Source organism: Haliaeetus leucocephalus, unplaced genomic scaffold (genome assembly GCF_000737465.1).
Source record: "Haliaeetus leucocephalus isolate CR32 unplaced genomic scaffold, Haliaeetus_leucocephalus-4.0 Scaffold587, whole genome shotgun sequence".
Lineage (NCBI taxonomy): Eukaryota > Metazoa > Chordata > Aves > Accipitriformes > Accipitridae > Haliaeetus > Haliaeetus leucocephalus.
Window position 1 is genome coordinate 4,081,091 of NW_010973023.1, and position 27,369 is coordinate 4,108,459.

Consider the following 27,369-nt stretch of genomic DNA (forward strand, 5'->3'; position numbering starts at 1 on the left):
GCATGCGTTTTGTTTGAACAGGCCTAGCTTGTGAAACCGCTCTGTATGACTGCAGTGTCATCGTTATTAATCATGCTACCAATTACAGGGTCATCAACAAATTTTATTAGCAGGTATTTTATATATACCTTTGGCATGCATAACAAAAGTGAATCTTTCACACAATTAATGGTTATTCCTTTGATAAATTAGAACATCTGAAATCAGAAAGAAAACAACCATCTCTCTTTGCATGGGGGGGGGGGCTGGGATAGGGCAAGAAGAGACAATGTATTAGCATTAAAAAAACCTACTTTGAGCGGAGATCGTACAGACCACAGTGCCCTGGGTATGAATCCAGGCTGCAAAGCAACAGGATCTGCCCTCTAGGGAGCCGTGTTGTCACTAAAATGGCTGAAGGAACTGACACAAAGGCCAGTTGGAAGAAGTACCATCTGCATCTGAGATTGACAGGCAGCCTTTAGGGTCTGTTGCTATCATTTCTGACTCCAGCAGCATTAGGAGTCCAGTTTCATCTTGTGCAGCCTATGGACTCCACACCCTTTCTTAGGCTCCATCTGCACTTTTATATTTGTGAAAATACGGGTTCCTGAGGATATACAAACAGATTCTACACGATTGTTCAGTTACTTTATGTGGTCATTAAAGGAAGTACAATAGGGAAAAAAATTGATGTTGAAAGGAAATGCGTGTCTTCAATTAAATTCATCCTAGCTTTTTTTAAAAATGAATGCTTTCCATGGCCTCATTTCAGCAAGGTATTTGATCATGTACATAAATTTAAGCTTGTGAGTCATTCTTTTGAAGTCAATGGGGCTTCTTGTACTTGAGCTGCACAAGTGCGTAAGTACCTTGCTAAATCAGGGCCTATGATACTTAAAGCCCAGTCTCCATCCTTACACCGCTGCAGAGATGCTGTTTCTCAGACCAACTTCTCTTTTACGCCATCTGCTCCAACACGAAAGGAAAGGGGGAGGGAGGAAGCCCATGAACAATGGAGTGATTATTCTCAGTTACTGTGAAATAGATGAACTCCACCTGCTATTTCTGCCGCTTAAACCTTGGCTGACACGGTGCAGCAGTGCACCGTGCACAGCAGACCTCAGCATCCCTCACGCTGCAGGCAGGCGGATCCAGAGGGCCCTTGAGCCAGGCCATTACAGAGCCCACTCTGCCTGCAGCAAGGCAGAAGCCAGGAGTTCTAGCAAATGGTACGGAGAGTTTTCAGTAGCAGATCAGTCCCGTGAAAAATTGCTTTTTTTTTTTGGTTTTGCTTTTTTTTCTTTCTTCTTTAGTCAGTAGGAGATACCGAGGCTTTCTCCAAAGAGCTCCTCGGGCAGACTCAGAAGCTGAGCAGCCCAGCTCTGCACAACACCTCCAGGGACAGTGGGGACCACAGCACAGGTCAAGAGCTGAGGCACGTCTCCCTGCCTTTCTGCACCCTTTCCACCCGCTCCTCTCAAGTCTAGTACTTTGGACATAATTTGCAGGTTTCCGTCTAAAAGGTTTCTCTTTCTTTCTTTGTCTTCCTGTAGAAAGAAAAATTAACAGAAGTATTTAAGACAGGAAGCCATTATTTCCTTGGAATTAGAGATATTTTTTTTTTTGCAAAAATAAGGTTTTCTTTGTTATGAAGTGTGTTGTGAACTAAACTTTTTTTTTTTTTTTTAGAAAAACATTTTGACTGAAAATTCATGAGTAGATCTAGATGCCAACACTGACTTTATACTTTGGTGGTTGTTCACTTTGCAGAGTTGTAACCTGGCTTTACAGATTCTTCAAAAGTAGACAAGACTAGAGTACATCTCTTCTTATTTCCCTTCAGAATCTCCAATTACCCCGAATTTGCCTTTAAAAGCGTGCATTTTGGCTATTGTAATCAACTCCTTGTATCACACGTATTTCCAATAATCAATTATTTGAAACTGGGAATTTTTATTCCAACACATTGTAAATACAACAGTAGATCTGTGGCCAGATTACAGTTTGGATATGCTAGTCTGCTGAGTGGAGCTGAGACACAAGCAGTAATTATCAATCTTCCATCATTTTCAGTGCTGACGCACAAGTTTTTGCTGCTTCCCTACAGGGCTCTGCTACTTTTTAGCAGCCAGCATTGGACATCTGTCACACATACTGTATGTCATAACAAATAGATCATTACAGAAAAAAATGCAAAGCTATAAATGTAGAAAAGCAGAAAACATTACGATTATTATCCCTGGGTGTTACTATAATACTGTCAGAATAAATCCCAAATACATTTTTATTATTTTCTTTGTGAAACTGACTGTATCATAAAATCTCATTAAAACATGTAAATGTAATACACTCTCTTTTATGGGCTACTTCATATTTTCTGAGTGGCAATACATGCAATACATGGCAGTACATGTAAAACATGGCAATACATGTGGCCACCAGATTGTCGGGCATGCATTTTTATGACAATGTGGATGGTTCAAAAGCATCAGCTGTGGGCAAATGTTCACTGCAGAAATAGCTATAGTGGTAAAGACGTTGCTGTCCCCAAGCAGTTCATTGCCACTGTCCATCAGAGGTCTTTATGAATAGCATAGAGAGACGTTTGCCAGCAATGACATCGGCAGAACTGAGCTGGCACTGGGTACGTTGTAGCTGACCTCCCGAGTTCCCATGGAGTGGTATGCTGCTAATTCTGGCAATAGTATCATAAGTCACTTGATAATTGAGGTCGGTTGCAGAGTGCTAGCACTTGTATTCATGTGATTGTTCCCCAGTCATTTAAAACCTAAATAAAAGGTAGGATTTTTTGCTTTTAAAGGAAAAGAGCAAGGAAAAAGTAACCCAGGTGTATGCTAGTAAGGAGATGACTGAGAAACTGTGCCACATTTTTCATGTATATGTGTATATATATATGCATATATATGTGTGTTAATGTGTAATAATAATTACAGTTTTATAACGTTAGTTTCAACACATTTCAGAATGTATTTTTGGCCATGATATTTTGCTATTTTTTATTATTTCTTGTGAAATACTGTGTTGACCTGTAGCACCAAGGAGGTAAGCCAATACTTTAATTTTTGAACTTGTGGTCTGAATCAAATTCCAGTGGTATATGCAGATTGTGTATAATTTTGTAGCTCGTTTGTGTTAACTGGCAATCAGTTTATTTTATTTTAAAAACAGAAATGTAGAAAAATCTTGAGTACTCTGGGAAGAATTTTTGGTTGGTTTGTTTGTCTGGGTTTTTGCTTAGTAGAAGTTGGGCAGAGTGACTGTCATTGTGAAGGTTTTGACTGAATAAGCCTGTTCGTATAATGTAAATACCACAGACTGAGGTATTTGTTTCTTTCCTGTCAAGAAAATATTGCCCGTTAGGTTGTTTACCATCACTCTACTGAGTGCTAGTTTTCATACAGTTTAACGCAAGCAAGAAATAAAGGTAGGCTAGAAGGGTTGTATTTTGGGAAGCAGTAACGCTGAAAAAAACCTGAAAGGTCCTTGCATTTAAATGAGTGAACAGGAGCTCTTGGTTCTTTGAGGAGTATCCAGGAGCTCCCAGAGCTCCTGGCTGGAACTGGAAAATACTGAGCATGGGGAAAGTCATGGCATTCATGTATGCAGTGCTGCTGTGGTATGCACTCTAGTATTCAAAGCTTGAAGCAATGTTTACAATTGAAAAGAGTTTAGGAACGATCTGACGGTTTCCCAAAGTGAGATGAAAGGAACTGGGTCTCTGTGGCCCATCCACTAGAAGCCTAGATAGCAGAAGATTCTTCAGCTGAGCCGGATGTGTTGGAAATGTAACACTACCTGTTAGCTGGACGTGGGAGTACAAGAAATGTGATAGTTTGTAAAAGTGAGAGTGATCAGCTACAGAGTAATTTGCCTGTGATTTTCATCAGATTGCAGGGTGTCTCTGAAAAATCACGTTTTAGTACCAAAAAGAGTTAGGGTTTGAGGAAAGAATCACTGGGTAAACTTTTTATGAACTGCGCTTATCTATGAGGTCAAGCTAAATGTTCCGTATGACTTTGCGTTTCTAAGAATTGATGGCTCTCCTTTTCTAGTATAATTACATTATTGTAGTTTTGATTTAAAAACAGTTTTCCAAGTCAGATGGCATTTTCTGTGAAAGAAACACCTGCAAATTTTTGGTGAATAACTGAAATTAAGAATCTATGATGATACATACCGCTTTCATGAGAAGTTTGCTTTCAACATAACTGCTTTTATTTCTGGAAGAATGTATCTGGGGACTTTGCTACTTTTCAATCAAAATACTACAATTTCTATGTATTTCTTGCAGGTTGCATAGTGGGCTATAAACAGTGCAGAGGACCTTCAGAGTGCTCTCCACGTGAGAGTGAACTTGATTCATACTGTTGAAGAGGGGAAAAATAGAAATCTTTTCAATTGGTTGGTTGTATCAGTGTGTTTGTTTTTATGTTTTAAGTAGCGACATCCATGGAGCTGCCTTAAGTCCTTTAGATTATATGCATTTGTCTGCAGAAAGAGGATGTTTGTACCTAGTTTCCTGAAGAAACCTTCTGAAAAAGGTTTATTTTGTGCAAATAAGAGCCCTGCAAGGTGCTAAAATTTTTAAAACTTAGTGGGCTAGATAATTAACATTTTGCCTCATTTGCACCTCTGAAACGTTCCATTTCCATGTCTTGTAGTAAGCATCTTTCTGAAAATGTCAGGCACTGCATAATGGAAGAGTGTTCTAATTTCAGTTCCCTATTAGTAAAACATCTTAATAAAAACAGGTTGCTTCCTGCTATATTTAATTTAGTTGTTGAATACAATGCTAATGTATTCTCATGTACAAAACCCTTAGAAAATATTCTATTCTGCACAGGCAAATTTAGAATTATCAGAAGATGTTTTCTGAATTTCTCTTACTTCATGATTTTTATCCAAAATGCCACGTAAAAGATGGGGACAGCAAATAGCTCTTGTGCTTGGCAGCCACAGCTCTGCAGTTAGCTACTGAATTCAGCTGTTTACATGGGCTGATCAACCAGTGCTGCTGGCTGGGAGGAGGGCAGAGCGTGACCCCCTGCATCCAGCCGCGAGGCTGGGGCTGAGCCCCTCTGCGTGGGGAAGGGATGCCCGAATCCCTGGCATCTTACGGCTTGTACTGCTTGCTGGTGAGACTGGCTGGCTGGCTGAGCCCTGCAAGACAGCAGAGAAGGAAGAGATGGTGGGGGAATAATGACTGCAGATAGCACTTACTGTGGGGACCTTCAGGCTGGCAATTCCCCACCTGGCACAAATTTGCTCCAGGGCTCATCGTTCCACCCGTTTTTCCCTGCTGCTGACTTCGCACTCCCGCCTCTGCCTCCTGCAAAGTGCACATCTGTGCTCTGCCATTCCAGAACCCCAAACAGTGCTGCTGTTTTCGATGGAGTAGACCTAGTTTTGCTGAGGAGTCTGGTCAGCGGCATGCTATAGCTTGCCAATGCAACGGAGAAAATGTCTTCGTAGGGGCAGAGTTATGCTACTTTTAGGGGCTAGAGGAACAACAGTATTTTCTGGCTTGGGGAGGAAGGCAGTTATGAGAACTTTTGTCCTGTGCACCAGGAGTGTGTATTTTCCCACTGTTCTGTAGACCAGGCACTCTGTTTCTTCCTCTTGGCACAATGCCCTGTTTTTTGGTAACAGAACTGATATATATATATATATATATAAAAAAGGATAGGAGAGGGAAGACAAAGTAAACAAAGACAACAGCTTCTCACACTGACAAAATGTCTGGGCATTTTATTCTACTCCTAACCTTCCACTTTATCCCACTCTCGCAGCAAAGCAGATCAATGCTGCTAAGAAGCAGACGAGGGTGCGAAGTGTCGTGGCATGTGGCATTGGGCTTCCTTGTCACTCTATGGATGATGCCTGTGCAAGCACAGTCACCGCTGCAAACTTAATTAAACTGTTGGAATAGGGAAGTTTGCTTTAGGCCCCATTGTGCAGAAGCTTTGAGCCTCATTGTGGTAGGTGCCACTGGAGATGTCCATTGGAAGTTGAGTATTATTCACTGTTACAATACCTACCCAGCTTTTTTTGCTGTTCCTGTCTAGGTAGTTATAAGTATTCTGAGATTTGCTTACAAAGTGAGGACAACATCAAAAGTAACTTAAATCTTTTCTGGATACGTTGTTCATGTTGAACAGCTGGGCCCAGAGGGTGGTGATCCCTGGCATGAAGTCTAGTTGGAGGCCAGTAACTAGCGGTGTACTTCAGGGGTCACTACTGGGTCCAGTCCTTTTCAACATCTTCATTAATGATCTGGATGATGGAACAGAGTGTACCCTCAGCAAGTTTGCAGATGACACAAAACTGGGAGGGGTGGCTGATTCACCAGAGGGTCATGCTGCCATCCAGAGGGACCTCGATAGGCTGGAGAAATGGGCTGACAGCAACCTCGTGAAGTTCAGCAAGGGGAAGTGCAAAGTCCTGCACCTGCAAGGATCAGTCCCAGGCACCACTATATGCTGGGGGCCACCCAGCTGGAAAGCAGCTTTGCAGAAAAGGACCTGGGGGTCCTGGTGGACACCGAGTTGAGCATGGGCCACCCGCACGCTCCTGTGGCAAAGCAAGCTAACTGTATGCTGGGCTGCATTAGGAGGATTGCTGCCAGTAGGTCAAGGGAAGTGATCCTTCCCCTTGACTCAGCACTGGTGAGGCCACACCTGGAGCGCTGGGTCCAGTTCTGGTCTCCCTAGTACAAAAGAGACAGGGACATAGTTACGAGAGTCCAGCCAAGGGGCACTAAGATGATGAAGGCACTGGAGCATGCGTCTCAAATAAGCAGAGGCTGAGAAAGCTGGGACTGTTGAGCCTGGAGAAAAGACTTAGGGGGGGCTGTCATCAATGTGCACAAATACCTGAGGGGAGGGTGCAAAAAGCCAGACTCCTTTTCAGTGGTACCCAGTGACAGGACAAGAGGCAATGGGCACAAGCTGAAACACAGGAGGTTCCATCCGAACATCAGGAAACATGTTTCCACTCTGAGGGTCACTGAGCATCGGCCAGGTTGCCCAGGGAGGTTGCGGAGTCTCCATCCTTGGAGATATTCAAAAGCTGTCTGGACACGGTCCTGAGAAACTGGCCCTGGTGTTGGACCAGGCAACCTCCAGAGGTCCCTTCCAACCTCAACCATTCTGTGGTTCTGTGACTAAAGTACAATTTTACAATTGACAAGTCATTTCCAGTTTATGATACTTGAATATGCAGTAACTTTAATTTATTGAGTGCAGCAAAAGAAAGACGGGTAACTGGTTGGTGAGAATGGACTTCTAATGGCAGCATGAAATGTGCAGTTAGAACAGCAATGTGAATGCATCACTGTGCGATGAACATTAGAGATAAAAGCCCTTTTTTATCTTCAGCCAAAAGAGTTTTTCCTTTCGTCTTAAGCAGTAGCTGCATTTCTCAGGAGAAACTTGCCATCCATCTCCCTTACTCCACAGCATAGTCCTTTACAGAAGTGTAGGAGCTCTCCTGGATGAGTGCAGTGGCAAGCAGGCCTATGCCCTTCCCAATATATCAGTCTTTGATGGAGGCAGTCGTACAGGCTTGTTGCTTGGGAAGTATGGGCTGAGCTTTTCAGCTCCTCACCTGTCCTGTTCATCTGCAACGTGCCTTAGTAACATATCCCATCTCCTCTTTCACCATGTATAGCACTGACAGGGCAGTGAAAACTCTATGCAAGCCTTCCACTTCACCTTAATAGAATTTTTGTGGGCTATGCATCGAGACTTAAACCTTTCTTCACGTCTGATAAGACTCACTGAAAGACGTGAAATAAAAACAAAATTTATGTTCTGTTTCTCTGCATCAGCGTTGAATATAAACCCATAGACTATAGCTTTAGACTAATTAAGTCTCCCTAATGAGTTCCCTTCCTGTTATTGCAGAGCATGGAAAAATTGCCAGAAATATATACATTTGATTTTCAAAATGGAAAATGGATCTTAAGGACAAAAGCATGCTTACGTTAAGAAATTATAATAGTAATTTAACTTAGAAACCTCTGGTTTAGCCTTGCTGGAATGCAGGCTAGCCTCTTAAAAGCTGCATTTATTTGTTTGTGGTTGTAATTCAGAGTGGAACTCAAAAAACAGAAAGACTTTACTCAAACAATTTATTTTGGGCTGGGCTCTAAGTCGCCAAATTTCAGAACAAAGGGAATTTTTATCTCAAAGTTTATAAACTCCTGGAAGTTAATCTTATAACACAAAGCCTGTCAAATGCTTAACTATCATCACTATCGCAACACTATAATATTTTAGTTAGATGTTTATCATGGCATAGCTTTAATGAAAATATAGTGCTGTTTAAAATCACAGACCTCTGCATTTACTCATATGAGATGAAGTGATACAAGTACACACATACACAGAATTTCGGTGGGGGGGTTTTGTGTCAGACGTATAACAACATACTTGTAAAGTACTCAAGAGAAGACTCCTAATAAAACAGACATTCAAAGCACACTGAATAATTAAAAAAAACATTTTATATGCAGTACATTTTTGTCATGTCATATTTAAAGGTATTACTTGGCTTCAGAAGTGCTTGGATTTGCCAGTTGTTACCTTCACGGTTTACTTTGATTGCAATTGCTGCATTGCAACCTAATACGAGAGGCCATTTGTAATGCCTTAGGATCTCATATTCCTCATTTCTGATTAAGCCTTTCTGGCCTCGTCACATGGAAAAATATATTTTTTTAATTTTTTATTTCCCATGATGAATATATCAGTATGTTGGTGTGTTTAGTCACAAATTTTTACTGATGACTGAATAAATGAGACTTTGGGATGGCTCCATTTAAAGTGGTTGGAGTAAATTCACAAATCAAAGGAGATAGAACCGGCCTTTTATGGCTTGAACAGGCTGGGTTTTCTTCACAACTCTTACATAGGTTTCTACAGATCCTTTATATATTTCACAGAAATATTTCAAAGTAAAAAGTTTCATATCTTTCCTTAACATAGTATGAGAGCTGAGCTAAAAGGACACAGATATTTTATTTCAGATTTGTATGCTCTGCTTTAATCTAGTGCCCTTTAAAGTATAACCCATGATAGAAGGTTACCAGATTGTCTCCTGCTTTCATTGCCATGTACACTATCCGTTTTTGTTGGTTTTGTTTTTTTTTTTTTAAATAAAATACATGTTTCATTTTAACAACATTTATGAGCATTGTAATTTTTTTAGGGCTGAATCCTGAAAGATGCTGAGGACCAATGTTTCCCATATTTTTCAGTGAACATAAGTGTCTTCTCTGACATTCTCAGAAGTCTGATCTTTATACTGGTATATAGCAGATGGACATGACAGAGGGTGAGCTTTGGCAGCACTGTAAGGCAGATATCAGCTTTACTATGACCATCTCCAAGGGAGAGACAAGCACTCCAACAGAACTTCAAGCTGCCACTTCCCGTTTATTTTGGGGGTCCTTTTTTTAGGTGCCTGTTACTGTGGTATTTCTAACAGTGACAGGTAAACGATCAGTTGCTCAAAATACTACTGTTGTCTTATTTGAATATTTGCAAAGTATATGTATTTATATAGTTTGCTTGAGTGTTTGTACTTTTTTCAGTTAAACTGAATTACTGCTCTTAGTTTGACAACATTAATATTGTACAGTACTAAGAAAGTGTCATGGTTTAACCCCAGCCAGCAACTAAGCACCACGCAGCCGCTCGCTCACTCCCCCCCACCCACCCTGTGGGATGGGGGAGAAAAATCGGGAAAAGAAGTAAAACTCATTGGGTTGAGATAAGAACAGTTTAATAGAACAGAAAAGAAGAAACTAATAATGATAACATTAATAAAATGACAACAGCCATAATGAAAGGATTGGAATGTACAAATGATGCGCAGGGCAATTGCTCACCACCCGCTGACCAACACCCAGCCAGTCCCCGAGCGGTGATCCCCCACCCCCACTCCCCCCAGTTTATACACTAGATGTGACGTCCCATGGTATGGAATACACGGTTGGCCACTTTGGGTCAGGTGCCCTGGCTGTGTCCTGTGCCAACTTCTTGTGCCCCTCCAGCTTTCTTGCTGGCTCAGCATGAGAAGTTGAAAAATCCTTGACTCTAGTCTAAACACTACTGAGCAACAACTGAAAACATCAGTGTTATCAACATTCTTCGCATACTGAACTCAAAACACAGCACTGTACCAGCTACTAGGAAGACAGTTAACTCTATCCCAGCTGAAACCAGGACAGTATGTCTAAAAAAATTTGTATGCAGGCCGTTATTTTGATTCAAGAATAAATATAATGGTTATTTCTGACTGAAATAAATGAAGAAGCAGTATATTTTATATGGAATTCATCACAGACTTTGTATAAGTAGGAAATTCTAATACAAAATAATTTTGGAATGAGACTGCAAAATTTTAAAGACTGGAAATTAAAAATTACTGTAATGTCATGGATCTCTGTGAATAAAAGTGAAATCTTTTTCTATTAACTTTTTTTCCCTGGAAATATCATTAGAAACATTTCTTTGAAATGCATAAAACTAATTGTATGTGTATTCTGACTTTTATGCATGAAAACTCCACTGCTTCCACAAAGGCTGTGCTTAAGATATAAATCAGAATCTGTGTGTATTTTCAAAAAGGTATAAACTTGAACAACTCAATTCTCTTTTCTAGGAACAGTTCATGAGGTGAGATGAGAGTTGATGGAATATCCTTACAAAAATCACATGCAGCAAATCCTATGGAATCTAGAAACTGTGTAGGAAATGTTGGGAACGTAACAAGCATCTGTGCATTTCAGTTTTGTTAAGTTAAAGACTTTTGCTTAATTTTTGTCTCTCGCTGACTACTATAAAGAAAAAAAATATAAGGCTTTTGCAAGTGTAAAATATTGTTCATTTTTAAATGCTTCTGGTTCAGATGTGTTGCTCAGTTAACCTGAAACAGCTTTGGGAGCCTTCATGCAAAGGACAACATTTATGTAAAACCTAAGAGGATGCAAAAATTGGGCAGATAGTGAAAAATGAGTAATGACTACTCATTTTCTGTTATAATACTAAGTTTTATTTGAACAACTGGTAGGGAATAAATTGCTATATAACTTCTTTTTTTCATCACTTTTTAGGTCTAACTGTGCTGAAAATATCCGGAAACACATCTTACATACAGGAAAGCATGAAGGAGTAAAAATGTATAACTGTCCTAAATGTAGCTATGGAACCAATATCCCTGTGGAGTTTCGTAACCACTTGAAAGAACTACACCCAGACATTGAAAATCCTGATCTGGCGTACTTGCATGCTGGTAAGGTCATTCTTCCCTTTGCTTACAAATTCTTCTCTTTTCTATATGAGCATGCTTAAAGGATTGCAATAAGAAAGCTAGCTGTTATGTTATTATCATTTATTCTGAAGAAGAACATGATTTTAAAATGGGTTTAGTCCTCTTGAAGTTTTCACGAGGGGTGAAGGTTATGCATTAAGCACTGAAATCCATTCATGTTTCACAAGCAAAGCTTGCAGTTCAATACATAAACCTCAGAAGTGCGCGCTATTTAGATGCCTCGTTTTGAAATCTAGTTGAACTTTTATAGAGAAATATTTTTTTAACATTTGTATTAAGTCCCTCTGCCCACCCTATTCCCCTAAGAACAGAAAAACAAAATTCCTTGGAAATACAGTCAAATTAATGTACCGCTTTAAAAATTTTTAGATTTCATTACAAAGAAGCAGGCAGTGTTTAACATTAAAAGATAGAATAGTGGAGATCAATCAATAACTTACATGTATATTTTGAGGCTTTACGTTAGAGAGCGCACATATGGAAGTCACTGAAGGAATGCAAAACAAAAACATTGCTTTGGAAACAGGGATTAAAAGAAAAAAAGTTGGGGTGTTTCCTGTTTAGGAACAAAATTTTTTTATTTTAGAGATTCTACAGTTCAGAATAGAAGGCAGAAGTTTAATGGAAGCATCAAGTTAGGAGAAAAATAAGAGTTCAATAGCAAGAGGTTAGGAGAAATAATACAAAATTAGGCTGAGCTTGAATGAAATATGATCTTAACTCAGGAGAGTCAGATAACTTAGACATCACTGGGTGGGAAGACAAGTCAGAGCAGTGGGAAAAAAAGAACAGATGGTGAGAAGAAAGAGTTGGGGAATCCAGAGGAGGAAGCTACGTGGGCCAAATTCTCCCTAAGATGCAAATTAATCGTCTATTGAAGTAGTACTATTAGTACTGCTGTGTCAGATTTGAATCTTCTTCTGTAAGGAATTGATCTCATAATTTTTGAGGTCCTCATACCAGTAAAAAAACATGACCTAGAGAGCTTTCATTCAGCTCTGTGCAGTGTGTACACTCAAGTTATTTTAAAACCTCTTAGTCTTCTCAAAATGACTGCTTGCTTTCCTGACTAGAGGCAGTGTATTATTTGTACCATATATTTCTATTTGCCAAGTATTCCACTTCATTTTGGAACCAATCATCATGTCATGTCAGCATATGGTGGATAATATCTGGATGTGCAAACAAAATGCCAGTTGGCGGAATACCAATTTCAAAATAGGTCAGAAAACTGATCACATTTCACCATAGTTCTCACTAAACTGAATGAATATTCAACTCAGAGCTTAAATCCAGACACTGTTGGACTTCTACTACAATAATCCTATGTAAAATAACATGAAAAATTAAAATGCTTTCAATAGACAGATATACAGACACAACACAGCTACAACACTGGTAGAATCACTAACATTTTTCCAAAATTACAAAATCTGTGTAAATTTTCACGTTGCATGTTCAAGACTATATCTAGGTAAATGAATTGCTCATTCCAGAATGCTGTGGTTAAAACTATTCAACTTGCTTGTCTTGGCAACACGGGAAAACTGTCATCAATGTGTTGTATGCTAACGATATCTATTTTCTATACATTTATTCTTATACTATAGAAATCCCCTTGCACTAAACAGGGTACTGTACAAACATATTAGTACTAGCAAGAGCTGGTTGTCACTTAATTATTGCCAGGCTAGCCTAGAATTGGTATACAACAAAAGCATTGAAATATTGTTTGCATAATCCCATCACTAAAAGGGCAATACTGTATTTTCCTTTCAGAAAGAAACACTGTTAAAGCAGGACCTAGGTGGTAATTGTGCATTCACGTCAGAGTTGAATTAAAGGGGGTTTCATTTCTTCTTTTCCATCCATTTCTGACGGCTGGACACCTGAGAGTTAAAGGTTTTAGAGAAGATTTTTAGAGGAATGAGGGGATAACTCCCGTGCCCTGGCTAACATCCCCTATAAAAATAAGATTTGTTCTATGTCTGGTTCACGGTTACTGATTACTTATTGGTCATTGGCTGCACCCACAGAGAATCCACAACATGACATAGAACCGTTTAGGATGATAGGAGTATGAAAGTGTCATACAAGATCGATTTTTTTTTTTATTTTTTTTTTTAAACCTTAAATATATTTTTCTGTCTTTTCTGTTCTAATATTGCTTTGTAACAAGCAAGCCAGCCCCTTTGCTTCTTTAAGCAGAATAGAAATAGAGTAAGTTTCATCCCTGGCAAAGAGACAGACACCAACTCCAGCCACTTCGCAGGACCAGTCAGAAACTCCTTCACCACAACCCACCAAGAATAGAGCTGTGGGGTACCTTTAGGATGTGGCTGGGAGTAGAAATCAAATCTGTTTCTCATCTGTGAAATTAAGATTATCAGCTAGATTTCTAATTCAAAGTTAATGCTCTTTATAAAATAATGCTCTAATACTAATTTCTGTTTAGTTTTCTTTGGCAACTACTATACTGCTTTATGGGGTCAGCGGCAGTAAGGAGCTTGAAGAAGCTGCATTTCTAAGGGAGAGGCTGTGGAAGGTGGAAGGCAGAACTGGTTAGCTTCTACATGAGTAAGGATGATACTGTAATTGATAGGTGATGGCACTTCCTCTTCTGCATCTTTGAAATGCTGTATAATGTGAGGAATTGATATATGGAAATGCCAGAAAACCAGGTCTTCAGACTTCCTTTCCTCTTTTTGCTATAGGCTCTGTCATAGAGGGAGATATTTAACTATACAACTGTATCCCTTATAAACCTTATGAAGTCCATTATATATTTTAAAACAATAACAACCTAGAGAATACTTTTGTCTTTAAGATGTACTGCATTTGAACAGCAGGCCTTTATTGCACACAAAACAACAAAGAGATATATGCATCTACACATAAAATTATGGATTGAATTTGCTAGATTACATTTCAAATACTAATTTACACATTTAACCTCTTTTTTTATACAAATCATCAAATCTGTTTGTGGATTGTTCTGTAAGAGCTTTATGCCTGTTTCTTGATATTCTCTGACTCATTTTTTCAAGGTCTGTGTTGAAATCAAAATTTTGTTTAAAAAAAAAAAAAGCCAGAAATCCAGTGATTGTTGATTATCCACAATATTCATTTATTTTCTTTTAAAAAAATCACATTTAAGATACCAATAGATTTTATAGTTGTTCTAGAACAGAAGTGGGCTTACTAGTAAGCTCAGAAATCCTGCAGTTAATGTTTTAGTTATGGAAATTTGGTTCCAATGGAAGCTATTAGTATTATTCTTGTTATCAATGCCTAAATCTGAAAATTTGTCATTACAAATGGAAAATTAATACAATAAGTGAGTGAATTGTCCTATCATGTTGATGACTATCATTTTAGTGATTATTTTATTTTTTTTTTTTTAAATAAGATTTTTTGATAAAGAAAATTCTTCCCAGTTGCTCACTGTGGACTTGTGTGTATGGCAAGTCTCAAAGCAAGCTGAAGAAATCTTTGGATTGATTCTTGTATGCATTACATTTCCAAGAGTCTTGGATATGTTTTTTCTTCCAACTGATGCTACATCTCAATACTGAGTTGAACTGAACCTGAATACTTTGATAAGTGGGACAGGGAAGGGGCCTGTACCTGTGGTAGAACTTGAAAGGGATCAGTACTTCATCTGTCTTTCTCAGTGCTTTGTCTGCTTTGGAGCAGCATCACTTGGTAGTGATAATTTTGGTATGAACTAAATGTTTATCATTTTAAAACTCTTGTTTTATAAACATTATGATACTATTATGATGCATTATTTATATCCAAAGAGCGTAATATCTATGGCTTGACATCTCCATTATTGTAATAGCCGCAGAGACCATGGCATCTCACTGTGTGCATAGTAGTCTTCTGTGGATACTAAGCAGGCCATAAGGCAAAAAACTCTTCAGAGAGAAGAGGAGCAGTTTGCTTGCTGTTGTTTTCATGATCATGTTGAAAGTTGTACGATGATACTGTTTTTTTCTGTATTGTTACTTCTGTGCTGCACTGTTAAAAGTGAATGTGATCTCCTCGAATGAGTTCTACTCTAGGAAATCGGAATAACCCAGTTTTTCACTCAGTGACTGATATAGTGGGTTTGCCGTCTGTCTGAGTTTCCCCATGTGCAAAATAGGTGCAACACCTACATAGTTCAAATCACAAAGCTTTTGCTTGAAAATGGCTTCACAACAGTCAACTATATGATTAGGGAACTGCTTAAGACATTGAACAGAAAATTTGGAGATGTTTGACTTAATGTAGAATTAGCAGTCATACAAAATCTTTTTTGGAAGTCTTTTCTTTTTAAAAAAATAAATCAGGGAAGACAGATCAATTCACTGTACTTTTCAGCAAGTCTGGTTTTTCTTTGGAAGTGATACTATGCTTGCAAAGCACTCAAGTTATCCAGCATGCTCTGAGAGAGTCTGCCACCCTGGGCCCTGTGAGTAGGAGTGGAGGATTGCTTACTCTTAGGGATCCTGGCAGAACTAAAAGCGTGAGCCGCTTCCCCTCGCTGCACAGACGCGTTTTGGGGAATGCTTGGAAGTACAGCTTTGTGTGCCTGCGCCTCTGTGAAAATTATAGGTGCCTCTGGGGTTGGGCATCCACAGAACAAAGATCGTGACGATCGTGTTTTGGCAGTTGGCTGCCTACGTGGTGATTGAACGCTCAGTGCTCTTGAAGAGTTACATAATTCATGACCAAAATGATAGATAGGTACTTGATTATAGTGTATGAGTTGCTTCACAGGGAGAAAATACCAGACATGAGCTACTCTTAATCTAGCTGAGAAAAGCCTAAGAAACATCAGTTACTGAAAGTGTAGTCAGACAAATTGAAATGAGAAACAAGGTGCAAACACTTAAATATGAGGTCGATTAAGCTCTGGCAGCTACTAGCAAAAGAAATTATCCCTGTTGCGTTCCTTTGAGCTTTGAGAAGACCAGATGTCTTTCTGGAAGATGGGTTTTAGGAGGACCCAAGGTTGCTGGGTTCACTGCAGAACTAATCAAGTGTTATTTAAGGGGCTTTGATATACCAGAAGTCAGAATATTATCTAATAGTCCTTTCTGGTCTTAAATCTTAAAACAGTGTTAATCTACAGCCTGTTGATAAGGGTTGTGTTTGTGAATCTAAAGTGCTTAGGTGTTGCGATAGCAAAGGTACAGCTGAGGAGACATGCAAGTCCCCCAAAGTGTTCTTCCTCATAGAGATGACATTCCCATCATCAGTGCTAAATTCTTACTCTCTTTGAGCCTGAAGTACCTGAGATACACTTGCCTAAAATAAGTTTCTTTCTGGTATGTCATTAAATCCTTAATAAAATACATTGGAACATACATTTATTTATTTAAGGTGTTTGAAGAATCCTTGTGAAATTCTGCTCTTTTGGTTGGCACTTCCCTTACCGTGTTATTGGCTCCTGAGATCTGAAATCAATGAAAAGACAGTTCAATTAATCATCCGTTCACTAAACCGGGCCTACATCCTGCTCTTTTCTTGTTTAGATTAGGGGAACAGAGTTAGGGGATATTTTAGTTCTCTCCAGAGAACAGTAGAAGTGAGAAAAGTTTACTGTAAGGTCTCTTTTACGCATGTTTGAAAAATATTTTTCCAAACTTTAAGTGCACTTTTCGAAAGGCTGTGATCTCCACACGTTTCTCTTTCAGTTTCTTTAGCTTTTGAGAAACAAGGCTGTACTAGCAACCCGCAACATGATTACATCATCAACAAAGGACAAAATTGTGATCCTATCAGTTGTAACAGTTGCAATATTCATGAATGGAATTCTGAAAGTTCAAATAGTTAATCCCAAATAAAATTGTGATCTTTATCCCACTTGACAGCTACATTTATCAAATTATTAAGAGAAAAAATTGATTGCTAAAAGTTATGGTGTGATCTATTATGTGATTTTTATCAAGGTATAACTGTATTACCAAGTGGAAACTGCAGACTTATTCAGAATGTGAATTGGACACACATAACCTGATAATATAGCAATTATACTAGTATCCTAGTGCTTTTCTACTTATAATTTTTTCTTTCTTATCCTTTCTTTTGCATCTTCTGACTCTTTAGTAGAAAATATAAAGTTGGAAAAACTGAGGAAAAATGAAATAATAAAAACCTGTTTGCTCTTATACTCTCTGAATTCATCAAGCTACAAAAATATAAAATCAGTGAATACTATTTATCAATGACATAATGGAAATAAAAGTCAGTTGAGTACCTATGGAAACTTGTAATTCATACCTTAAGTAAAGCCTCCAAAGAATGGATACAGTTTTGTTTGCAAGCATATTTAACTTTTGTCTTGGAATAGTTATGTTCTTAGTCTTTATCACTGTTTAAATAAAATACTTTAAATGCTGTAATTTGAAACAATATTAAAAATCTGTCATTGCTAGATATAGCAGAATATTGCTTGCGTTTCTAGTCAGATAAAACATTATTTTTGATGGCTGGTATACTGAAAAAAAAAGGCAGCAGCAGCAGCTCTGCTTCAAACAGGTTTGCTCTTGTCATAGCTATTAGTGCTAGTCTTTCAATAGCATGTCATGTTGATTGGCAGACACTCCCTTTCCTCTTTTGTGAAGAATAATAATTTTAGTGTGTGCTTGAAATAAAAACCTAGTATAAATGATTTTCTGTTTGTAAAGGAGAAAGCTAGGTTCCTTATAACCTGTGTAGATTACGTATTATTGTGTTTCAGGAAAAATTAATCTGCGTTTTAAAAAACCCTAAAACCTAAGTCATTTGGTTATTTTTATAACTGTCTTCTATTAGAAGGCTTTGTATGCCAAGCAGAGCTTCCATAGCCAGTATCTTTATCTGGGTGGTCTTGACAGTGGAGTTGGTTGTTTCCAGGTAGCAAGTAAAGTAGGAAAAAAAAAAAAAATTGAGGTCATGAAAGGATTTTTTTTTTTTTTTTTCTAGTACGTAGCTTTTGCTACTGCTGTTGAAGAGCTTAGGGATTCCTTTCATAGTCCCGTAGTTGCTTTTCCTGAACAGTCAGCATATATTGCTGCTGGGTGACATGAAAGAAGGTGTTGAAATATTTTGATGTAAATACTACATCATCTAATACGCAAAACCCACCACTATTAATATTAGTTATAATCTATAAGTGGATGATATCCTCGGGTAAGAGTGAAGGTGTGCTGGTTTTGGCTGGGATACGGTTAATTTTTTTCCTAGTAGCTGGTATGGGGCTGTGTTTCGGATTTGTGCTGAGAACAGTGCTGATAACACAGGGATGTGTTCGCTGTTGCTGAGCAGGGCTTACCCAGAGCCAAGGGCTGTTCTGCTTCTCCCCCCACCCGACCAGCGAGGAGGCTGGGGGGGCACAAGGAGCTGGGAGGGGACACAGCCGGGACAGCTGACCCCCACTGACCCAAGGGATATCCCAGACCGTATGACATCAGGCTCAATGTATAAATCTGGGGGAAGAAGAAGGAAGGGGGGATGTTCAGAGTGATGGCGGTTGTCTCCCCAAGTCCCCGTTAGGCGTGCTGGAGCCCTGCTGTCCTGGAGATGGCTGAACTCCTGCCTGCCCACGGGAAGTGGGGAAGGAATTCCTTGTTTTGCTTTGCTTGTGCATGCAGCTTTTGCTTTCCCTATTAAACTGTGTTTATCTCAACCCATGAATTTTCTCACTTTTACTCTTCTGATTCTCTTCCCTCATCCCACCATGGGGGAGTGAGTGAGTGAGTATCTGCATGGGGCTTAGTTGCTGGCTGGGTTTAAACCCTGACAGAAGGCTATGAATTTCACTAAAGAAAAAATGTTCAGAATATAGTTTTAAAGGAAAAGGAAAATATTGCCTAGACCAAAGTCTGGAGCACCTCTTAATACCTCTGATCAGTAGAGGTATAATGTCTGTCACGTTGTGCATCAGGTAGTTGGCAATAAGCTGCAGGGCCGACACACAAGTGGTTTTCATATTGTGTATAGCACCAATGGCATTTGTAGTCCCAATCCTGCATTCTGTTTCAATGCCTTTCTGCCCACGGCCCACTGCTCTGGGGGTTTTCTAGTCATCGTTGCTCCTTTCTGAAAAACTATCCCAGCTTGTCACATGGCAGCTAATTTTTTTGTGGGGTGAGTTTTTACTCCTGAGCAGCTTGAACCTCTTTGCCCGTGTCTAAACAGTTAATCTGGGTGTTGGCATGTGCCTGCTTTCCTGTCATTCCTCCCTGTAGTATCCTGGTTTCCAAGGCGGGGAACCATTCAGCTGAGCTGGAAGGGGGCTATGCCACACTGGCCAATACAGAAATGCTCATCAGTTTTGAAATTTTCTGTTGAGCCCTAATGCCCACCTTTTATCTGCCCTCAAAACACCGTTGGATGGGCATCTGCTTTGCAAATTCCCTGCGTTGCGTTGGTAGCCATGTGCCGGATCCCTGCTGGTCTTCACAAAGACTGTTGCCTCTGGAAAGATGTCAGGTTCACCGATGAAAAGAAGGTAATCTTACTCCAAGCTATTATTTCATTACACTAATAGATAAAATATCCTTCATGAAGAACGAGACATATTATTGCCTATTTGGTGCTAAAAATAGGATATCCTAACATAAAACTTTTAAAGCAACGCTGAAATATTAAAGTACAGAAGTAGAAGAAAGGCCTTAAGACACGACAGCCATCTAGAAAGACAAAAATATTTAATTCTGCTAGAAAACATATATGCATAGTAATGTGGTAAATATAAATAATAACAGGAAATATTAGTATTCAAATATCAACGTATTCAAATTCTGAGAAAAGCACCAAAAACAGGATATCAGGGTCATCAAGAAAACTTTTCAAACAAAAAAAAAAGAAATGAACCTTACAGAAGGAATAAAAAATAAAGTTGTATAGTGCATAGGAGTAATTCAGGTTATTTTTATGTGGAGATTGTCCTATATTCTGAACATTTAAGTTGCTTACCTATTAGGAGAAGCTCTTTTAAGAGTAGATCTCTCAGTGTATCATCCAGGAAAGTTATGCTGGAGTCTTAAGAAATATGAAGATCTTAATTTTTTAAAAATTTTATTATAATAAATGTAAAGTGTAAGATGCAACTTGAAGAATATGAAAATGTTGATTTAAAATGTGTTGTGAATTTTTTGTATATAAAATATAAAGCATAGCTATTTTATATGATATATAAAATATGATGTATTTATATTATACAAATAAATAATTTTATATTGTTAGACAGAATATGACTAATTTATATAAATTTTATTTCTATGAAAATATAAATAATATCTATAAATGATTATAAATAATAAATATCCCAATGATGGCATCCCAATTATGAACAAATCATTTCATTACTTGGAGATTTGAGCTAACAATACTTCCGAGACCTGGGGGCGCTATATTTCAGTACAACCACATAGCAGAGTGTATTTTGCCTACATAATGCCACCAACTCTTGGCCTCTTTCACCGTGGCTGTACATTATTTAGAGGACACTTTAAATTTTCTCCTCCCGTGAGATGCTGCCAACATCTCAACAACCTGCACTGAAAGAGTGTACTCTTGATAAATAACTTAAATGACTAACATTTGTAAATCTGCTTTGATTTGCTTGCTAGTCATTGTCTGAAGTTTCAATTTTTAAAAAAATTACACAAAAGAATTATTTGCTTGTTACACAAAATTTGGTTACTACACAAACTGGTGCAAATAACAGCAAATAATTCCAGAATCAGAAAAGCGTTGAAACAAATGTGGGTAATGTTAGGTATAGAAGGATTGAATCAAGTGTTAGTTTGTGTGCTTAGTGCTTTCTACTTCGGGTCATGAGTGAGGAGAAGAGCCCTCAGCAATAATTGCTCCAATGAATCACAAATCATTGGCATTCCATACTGATTTTTAAAATTTCTTTTGGGCTTTCTTTTTGTTTGCTTTCATTGATCCAATGTACGCTGCACTGACTTTCCATTAATTTCTTGATGTGGCATCTTGGATCTTGACCTTTTGTAAGTAGGATGCCTTGTCTGTCTGATACACGTGTTCTTTTGTACTTCTAATTTCTATTTTACTTCCAATAGTTCTTCATAATTTTTCCCATCTTTTCATTTACCAGATCTTTGGTACCTTTCAAATGCTAAATGCTCTCCCATATATCCTTAGTAACCATGCTGGATTTTTCTGTCCTTTTTAATATTTAGGTTTTATTGGATGAATGTAGATTGCACCTTCTCTAACTGTGCCTTAAATAATTGCCACTTAAGGGAATTAAGAAGTACAAGGGAAGGAAAATGCTGACCCATAGACTAAGCAGAAGGAAAAAACGTTCCCACTGGGTCCAATTTCCTAAGAAGGACCATCAGGATAGTGACTAGGACCTGAAATTATGGGCTGAATGACCTCTAAAAAATTATCAGTTCAAAGAGGAGCTTGTCTATAACTGTTTGCACTAAGGGAAATGAAGATCGGTAGAAGTCTCACAGAAGAAAGATTGCTTCGCTTTCTTGGTGAACATATAAGAGCGTAATATGAAACTATATCTCATATAAATAAGTCGTATGCTGACTGTCTATAATTTTTGTATCATGTCAAAAAACCATGGAAGCAGATATCATAGCTCTTAACTCCCAGCAGGCCAGTTAGTGGGGAACCCCTTTTTCCTAAATGGGAAGATAGAAAGTGCATCTTCTGAATTTAAGATATTTTATGCAGGTCTTTGGTTTATTGGAAAGAGTACATGCTCATCAATATCTAATGTCAAAGAAATAGTTTGTACTAAAGAAGCCACTGCAGATTTAATACAGATGTTTTCATTCTCGGAGTCATTACAGTATGACTTTCATGTAATATTCTCTGATAGTAAAAAGGGACCTTAAAGTGAGTGCAATTTTCATATAAATTGCGTAGGAACCTGAGCATTAATGAAAACTTTGGGCTTCAGATAATACAAATCCACATGACTGGATGAAAGGCACTGCTGGTTTAAACGGGCGCACTTCCAGTGGCTGGGGTGTGGGAAGTACAGGAGGTGTCCAACATCCAGAGGCAAAGTTGCTGGGCAGGTTTCTGCAGTGTAATTAAAAGGACTTCTCAGATATTTGAAGGAGAAGCTCAGTTACTGTGTGTCACAATCCCTGCTTAAATAACATTTCAGAAACTTAGATTATTGTTGCTGGAAGAGTTTTTCATTAGTGGTTGTTATACTGTAGCTAAAGGAAAGAGCTGGTTGCTATATAGTGTTTGGGAATATAACGTATATTGTACTTACAAAAAAGGCATTAAGATAACTACCATATTACACGCTAAACTATGTCCCTACCTCTTATACCTTGCCAAAATAGTACTTCTTAATCAAGTCTAGGAAGTAATAGCAGATAACAGTTCTCAGAACACAGTTTATAGAAGATTTAAAAGAATTGATTGACTTTGAAGTAATAGTATCTAGAGAAAACATAAAATGAAAGCATCTTTTGATAGCAAAAAAAAGATAAAACCCTGATTATCTAGTGATCTCAAGAGACATCAGAAGTTTTTAGGCAAACATTTTCAATTTAACATTGATTTTAGGTTTGGCATATATATCTGAAATTCAGAACTGGGTTTGAAGAATTTGAAGTTAAGGGTTATGAAACAATCAATTGTACATTTAGACAAATAGTTTCAGTAGTTTTTAGAATGGATGAGTAAGGTAAAATTAAAAAGGAGGGGCCATTGTGAAATGCCTGGAGTCCTCACATGTTAGTGCCTGTCACCACCACAAAATGACTGTGGGATAAAGCTACTGCAAGACAATTTAGTTTAGCCTCTTCTGCTAAGGATTTATCTATAAATCCTTACTATTCCAATAGTATTCAGTATTATATTATTTGTTGTTGACCCTTTCTGTTGTAATCCACTTTCCTCTGAGCAAATTCAGTCAAAATTGTCAGTAAAATTTGCTGAGCTGCTTGTGCTTTCTTCCATATGTAGTCAGAAGTCAGAGATTTATCAGTGTATGAAAATCATGAAATCTCAGTTATCTGTAATTCAGTGCAGCCTTACTTATATTATAGATCAGGTGAGCTAAGACAGCAGGGGAACGCAGTCTTCTATTCTATGTTGTAGTTGTGCAGGATTGTTTGTTGCATATGCTGTTTTCTGCAAACCTTTGAGCTGTGGAAGTGACCAACTGATTAAATATATTTCTTGGAATATCTTGAGCTTACAATTTTAAAACAAAATTATAGAAGCCTAGAATTATAAAATTAACCAAAAACTGAGTATTTTTGTTAAATAAGGCTGTTTCCATATCTGATGGCTGGTGTGCAACAAAAAAAATTTCAAAGAGAAGAATGGAAGAGAGTCGCCAATTGCAGAAAGATTTGGTTACGTTGGGGACACTAGCTGACTACTCCATTACACAAAGTGTAAATGGTTATGAGTTGGTATAACCAGTATAAGGTTCCTGAAGGTCTTGGGAAAGCGGAGAGAACTAATGATACTTTGATGGACAGAACAGGACTCCTCATTCTGAAAGTACTTTAACTTTGTTGCCATCGTCTCACCAAAAATGAAAAAAATTATTGATTTGGGGGGATGCCTTTCTATAAGTTGACTCAGACTCGAGCATGAAGCAGGTTTCAATAGGTGGCTGTGCAGGTGCACAAGTGGCTCATGACCTAAAGATCATCCACTTTGAAATGTCAGTGCCTGCTTTCTGTGGCAAGTCGGCTGTGCAATATGCAGAAATAATGCTTTAATCCGGTCCCCATTGTGACATAGGACACTTCTAGGCATGTTCAAATTTTTTACAAGTTTGTTTTTTTTTTAAAGTTTTATCAGCTTGTAGGCTTTGTCTTTGCTTAAACTCACAGCCTTTCTTTTTTCCTTTGCCTAACTGGAATTTTCAAAATTAATGCAGCTCCTTTCATATTAGCATTAATAGGTAAACTGAGCTGATTAAAATTATTTTTGCCAATATTTTTTAAAGATGATTGTCGAATTTGCAATCTGATTGCTCTTGATGCTGATTGGCAGAAATAGGTCTCTTTCACGGCTAATGTAGAAGTACAGATGTTATAGAAAGAAATGGCGAATGTAAAATTGTACTTCAGTTTAAAGTTTATATTGATAAAGCTTTTAGTGCATTTGAATTTAGCTTTCATTAACATAACATAACATACCATTACATTACATTTCTCAGAGCAGTTCCCTGTTTCTCCAAATACTGTTGTGTATCTGCTACTGACTTCACTGGGCGTACATGTCTAAATATTGGTGGAATGTTAGTATCTGTATTTTTTGTTAGGTTTTACTAATTTACATCAGTATTTCAGGTACTATCTCATATTTCCAGGAGAAGGCAATTGTTGCCCATACAGCAATCCTCCACCTGCATCGTTAGAAAAAAAACATGAAAATAGATTTAAAAATTAGAGATAAGATAATTTCTAATAGATTTTGGCCATATAGGATGAATGGAGCCAAATTATAGTCCTCGTTTTTCAAGAATTTCTGAATATAGATAGACCCATATTAGCACTTTCCAATGTTGTTCAAGGATTTACTACTAGATTCCATATTTGAAGAATTATTAGAACTTGTGTCCTAAGCTTTTAAGATATTGTGGTAGTTTTTAAGAAGTCTGAAGTGTTTTGGAAAGGCCATGTTGCACGACTGACTCATATTTTAATAAAAAATTTCACATGAATTACATATAAATAAACATAATTTCTAATGCTCTGCTAAACAAGTACAGTGTTATGCAGAAGAAATTGCAGTGTTCAGAACAGGGAGAAATAGAACCAATCCAAGTTATCAGTCTGTATGTTGTTATGCTGAAATGCTATACCCTGCTACAGTATGGATCGTACACAGCAAGATGTTTTCCAATAATTAAAGGCCTTAGGCTTCTAAGATGCTTAGATCTAAATGCGGTTATTGTTACAGTTATACGAGGTAGGAGATAACTTAAATGGCATAGTTTCGCTTTCCAGTAAACTTCTATTTTTTTTGCATACATTGTTTAGAAATGGAGTTTTAAGTGTATTGAACTGTTACAAATGTCTCTCAGCAAAGTAAAGACTGTGAGTGTCTAAATGATATTAAGAGATAGGATTTGTCTAATGGGTTAAGTTTTTAATTTTATAAGCTGGAATAGATATGTCATGAAATATAAAACTAAATTGATTTCATCTGTGTCATTCAAGCAGACTTATTTTGCCATAGAAATACTCTATTTATATTTTGCACATTGGTAAAAGTATCTGTGATAAATTTATGGTTCTGTAGTATCATGATTTGGTTTAGTTTTTATCATATGGAACCAAAATTTCATTGCCAATTTTTGTATTTAAAGGCTTGTTAATCTGCATTGATTTCTTAGTTTGGTATGGATTCTGAGCTGAAAAATACAGTACATCACTGACTGTTCTATCACCTGACAGCAACTGATAAAGCATCCGTGCAGGAAGTGTCAGAAAAGGTTAATATTTATTGATTTTATGGCGCTACAACCAATGTAGTTTTGCCATCAAAGATGTATGGCCACCAGCAATGGAATCTGTAAAATTGCAGGTTGGACGCTAGTTTTTATTATAACCTATGCCAGTATTCTGGCCTTAAAAAATGACAGATATTTAATTTAAGACAAAAGGCTTTGAATGTGCAGCTACTGTGTACCTGCAACGGGAATTTAGTATTCTAAAATGAAACCCAAGTGCAGCGCTTTAAAGCTTAAGGGGGGGAAAAACACGCAACCTTGCATTGCAAATGACAATCACATTTAGCCTTTTCATCCACTTAACTATGTGCTATTGATCTGTAGAAGGTGCCCAAGCAAGTGATAGCTGAAATTATGAGCAATAAAGGGCGTGCTTCTTCAAACAAAAAAGTATATAATTAGTAGGAGTGGAGGAGGGGGCAGAGCCTGTGTTTGGTTTTAAAGGCATTTAAACAAGACGGACTGAGTGCAACAGCAGTGTTTAAGTGTACGCAAGGAAAAATCTGGTTGCCTTGAAGCATAAATCCATGGTCTGGTTGCAGCTTGTGTGTAAAAATTAGGCGTGCACTCCAGCCTTTACATTTATCTCCATCAGGGTTTGCCTGACAGAAAGACAATCTGTTGGTTTGCCTACATCAACTAGGGAGAGGAAAATCTTGTGAAGCTTTGGTTCTTCCAAATGCATCCGTAGTTTGCATTTTTATTCTATTTTTCATTTAGCTGACTCTTGATATCAACTTTTTCATAACTGATAGGTCTCTTGATATTTCCAGAAGGTTTTCAAGAAGATGGAAGAATACTTGCTGAAGTGCTGAAAATGAGTCTACTAAAATACATATAGACATGCAGAGACCTTATACAAACAGGTTTGTGAGAAATAGTAGCAGGATCCAGCCCTGGGTTTTAAGAATCCCTCTTTAACTAATATTTATTACAGAATTACTATTTTTATGGTACAGTTTTGCATGCAAATTTTTCTTTCTTTAAGGTTCAGCGTCAGGGACAGCAGTAACAATGGGTTTGTTTTTGACCAAAACCTAACGATAATTCAGCAGTAAGAAACTCTTATTCTAACCTGACCAGTAGAATAAATTGCATGGCATACAGTAAACATGCTTTAGATCGCCTCTTCTCTGTACCACATTTTTCTGTTGAGCTTTATACCACCAGTTTGTCTGGGTTCTTTTTCCCCAGACAGCTTACCCATTTTATTGTGCTCATTTAGAGGAAAGAAAAACTGTTTGTCTCCTTGAAAGGCAAGAGAACAGTGAGTGGAAAACTACTTTTATAGCTAAAATACTATTATAATATATGGCAACTAAAATTCTAAAATTGAAAGAGAAGATACAAGAGAAAATCTTAAATCATTTTTTTAAAGCCACTGACAACTTGAAATATTCCCGTGAAGATTTCTATTTTTTTGTCTTCCTTCCTTGAGCTTAGTAAAATGTGATTTTTAAAATGATTGTTACAATAACTTGTTTAATTTCAATAACTCAAATAAGATCCATTCCTCATATAACTCCACCTTTTTTATTTTAATGACTGTGTCATTAATCTAA

At 37.8% G+C, this 27,369-nt stretch overlaps 1 protein-coding gene across 1 annotated transcript in view; it reads left to right on the plus strand.

Moving 5' to 3' along the window:
• ZNF407 (zinc finger protein 407) overlaps positions 1-27,369 on the plus strand; it is a 321,826-nt gene that overhangs the window by 210,303 nt on the left and 84,154 nt on the right. Inside the window, exon 7 of the mRNA XM_010577929.1 lies at positions 11,123-11,301. Within this exon, the coding sequence (XP_010576231.1) occupies positions 11,123-11,301 (179 nt within the window). The remainder of the gene's footprint in view (positions 1-11,122; positions 11,302-27,369) is intronic.